General features: G+C 29.3%; 1 protein-coding gene across 4 annotated transcripts in view; it reads left to right on the top strand.

The window, feature by feature from the left end:
• The first annotated feature begins 2036 nt into the window (after window positions 1-2036).
• Window positions 2037-3347, top strand: part of LOC101505427 (transcription factor PIF1-like) — an 8040-nt gene continuing 6729 nt past the window's right edge. Inside the window, exons 1-3 of one of the 4 annotated variants that reach the window (XM_073367940.1) lie at window positions 2037-2333; window positions 2435-2538; window positions 2621-3347. In XM_073367940.1, the coding sequence (XP_073224041.1) occupies window positions 2456-2538; window positions 2621-3347 (810 nt within the window). In that variant the 5' untranslated portion in view covers window positions 2037-2333; window positions 2435-2455. Of the gene's footprint in view, window positions 2338-2429; window positions 2539-2620 lie in introns of all 4 variants that reach the window. The other 3 variants (XM_073367939.1, XM_073367937.1, XM_073367938.1) reach the window with 3 other exon arrangements.

Here is a 3347-nt window from a genome sequence, read left to right as displayed (position 1 = left end):
TTCATACTTAATTTATATTTTGTTAAACAATTTGAAATTTTTGTAGAGAAAATTTTTATAATGTTAGGAACATGCATGAGAAAAACATTTAAAAATTCAAACGATACGTAGGAATTAATTTAAAAGTAGGAGCTAATATTGTTGACGAAAAATATAGGAAGGATTAATGTTTGGATTTTCTTTAAAGAGATTAAACACAAAATATGACATATTTATAAGAATTAAAAACTTATTTAAATTTTTTTATAATCATTTGTTTACAAAATATAAAGAAAAATAATTTTCTACATGAAAATAAAGCAACGTTTGTTAATCATGTTTTTTATTATTAAATTTAGTTAATAGAGTTTTTTTTTAATAACTAATGGGGCTTAAATCTAAAAAAAGAAACCGAGAGCTACGACTTTTACGAAAACTAGAGAAACTACTACAAAGAAAAAATTGTTTTTGCGGGTATTAACAAATGTAATTAAGAAAAATTAATTATTTATATTTTATATAAAATGTAAATTAAATTTATCAAATTGTCCTTTTTTAATATTAAATATTCAATTATCTAATATTAAATGATTTGAATTAAATGACAATTAAATTTTATTAAAAATAATAATATTAAATGGTTTAAAAATAATTTATTTTTATTTATAATGGAGACTATTTATGATTTTTTTATTATAATAATAACCAAAATAATTAAATATCTGAAAAGTGCATGTATATTTATTTAATAGAATTAAATAGAAATTCAAAAAAAGACAAAATCAAACATTTTAAAACTTAAAAAGACTTCTATGTATAGAAAAAACTTAAGTCACTCGTTGAATCTTTTGTTAAACCACTTGAGTATCTTAGTTAATATACTATTTTTATTAATGTATTTATAATTGAAAACACTTCAAATGACTGCTGTCATTATAAGATGGAGATACGAGGATAGTACAATTGACGATTTAAAAAATCAAAAACTTAATGAAAACTTAGATATTATTTACTTCTTGCCCTAGTATGATCCTACTTTTTAGGGCCACCTTAATCTAATTATTGAATCGAACATTCGAAACCAATTAAGCAATGTTTGACCAAAAAAAGAAACCAATTAAGCAATAAAAAAACACTCACCCGATTACTTGGAGGAAAGAACCATGTTAGAAGACGATAAAAAGATACTACATCCTCCATCCTAAGATGAGTAATTTGTTTATAAAAATAATGTATATTAAACATAAATGACTATTTCTAATTTTTAATATAGAATATATTATTTTTTATTTTTTATTTATATAGAAGGATAGTAAATACTCTCATAAATTGATATACAATTGCAAAATTTTAAATTTAAATTTAAAATAAAATGTTCAACTTAATAATATCAGTATTTATCAAGTTAAGACTTAAAAATATAATTTTTTTTCTTTTTTTTAATTGTACATTCTAATTAATATTACATACATCACTTTTATTTTACTTTGAATTAATAAAAATAGCAAATGTACCAATACTATATAAAGATATATTATCAAAAATATCATTATTTTTTTAATTATATATTTTTTGTAATATGTATGCAATGATCAATTGAATTATTCATGGTGTAATATAGTATTACTCTTTCCGTCTCTAATCATTCGTCCTTTTAGAGATAAACACATATATTAAAAAATAATAAAATTAGATGAATCTATATGCTTTTATCTTCAATTCATTTAATAAAGTAAAATACATTTTGATTTTTTAAAAGAGTATAAAAAAATCATTAAAAACTAAAGTTTTGAAACAAAAATAAAAAAATCTAAAAAGGATAAAATATTAAGATGGAGCGAGCAGTAGTAAGCACTTTATATTTTTAATTTAAAAAGGAATCTAGTCCTAAATCCTGGTAATGATGATCTATGTCAACATTAAGTAGTAAGTACTCCTACTAAAAAGACTAATTATTGACTGTTATCTTTAGCAATAAAGAGCATTGACTATGTTTTTACGGAAACATTAAGGAAAGAAGTGGAATAAAATAATCAAAAACACTTTTCTTCTTTACCTTCCCATTCAATTCATTATTATTCGGTGACACACCTTATCTCTCATCTCATTCATTTCATTTCATTTCATTTCATTCATCCCTAATACACACAAAAACGCAAAAGCAACACAACTCAACTCCAGCTACCACTTCACTTCTTCCCATCAAATCAACCCTAGCTAAGTTTGCTATTATTAACATCGATTTATACATAATATATACTTCTAAGTACCTTATTATTCATTCAAACTGTAATACCACATAAATTAATCTTTACTCACTATGTTCTGGATCAGCTAACAAGCCATACTAAGTTGTCGGTTGTTTCCTATACTTCACTTTCTATTATTACTATTTCTCATCAATTTTTCTTCTCTATTATTTTATAGTAATTTAATATTTTCCCTTTCAGTTCAGATCAACACAAACAGAGGAAAAATGAATCACTATGTTCCAGATTTCGATATTCAAATGGACGACGAAGAGGATTACCCTATACACATCTCAAAGAAACCTTCCCTGTAATTATAATTACTTTCTATTAATTTTCGATTTTTATTTTTTTATTTTTTGGAATTAATTAGTTAATGAAAATTGGAACAGGCAAAACGATGAGATCATGGAACTATTATGGCAAAACGGTCAAGTCGTGGTGCAAAGCCAAAACCACCGCCAATTTAGAAAACCGCCACCGCCAACCACCAACACCGGCGATCGTGTGATTCCTGAGAGAGGAATTCGATCCTCCGATGCTGAACACTATAATATCAACCAACATCTCTTCATGCAAGAAGACGAAATGGCATCGTGGCTTTTCGATTCAATGAACGAAGATCCTCCTTTCAGCCGTCACGATTTCAGCGCAGGAACACTCTTCCATCCACCAACCGTTACTGGCGATCAGAAATACGGCGGTGTTGTACAATCCAACGGCCGTGAATCGGAGCCTCTTCAGCAACCGAGGCCAGCAGCGGCTCCTCGGCCTCCGATTCCACCGTCGAAGAAGCCGGAGCAGGCGACTTGTAGGAAACAGAATTTCGGGCATTTCTCGACCCGCAGCAATGCGGGGAGCGAGCCAGGTGCGTCTTCAAGTTCGATGATTGCGGCGGCGCAGGAATCAACGGTGGTGGATTCATGCGATACGCCGTTCATGGCGGCAAAAACTTATGTTGCATCGACGCTATCGGAAACAGCCAGGAGCACGGCGGAAACTGGATTCGTTAGCATGAGCTCCGCCGGAAAAGCGGAAACATCGGCCGGTGGAAGGGAGACGACGACGGTTGATATGACAGTGACGTCATCTCTTGGAGGTTCAAGCGAGAGTGCTGAA

This window comes from Cicer arietinum, chromosome 4 (genome assembly GCF_000331145.2).
Source record: "Cicer arietinum cultivar CDC Frontier isolate Library 1 chromosome 4, Cicar.CDCFrontier_v2.0, whole genome shotgun sequence".
NCBI lineage: Eukaryota > Viridiplantae > Streptophyta > Magnoliopsida > Fabales > Fabaceae > Cicer > Cicer arietinum.
The sequence above is the reverse complement of the archived record's forward strand: the minus strand, read 5'-3'. Positions and strand labels throughout refer to the sequence as shown.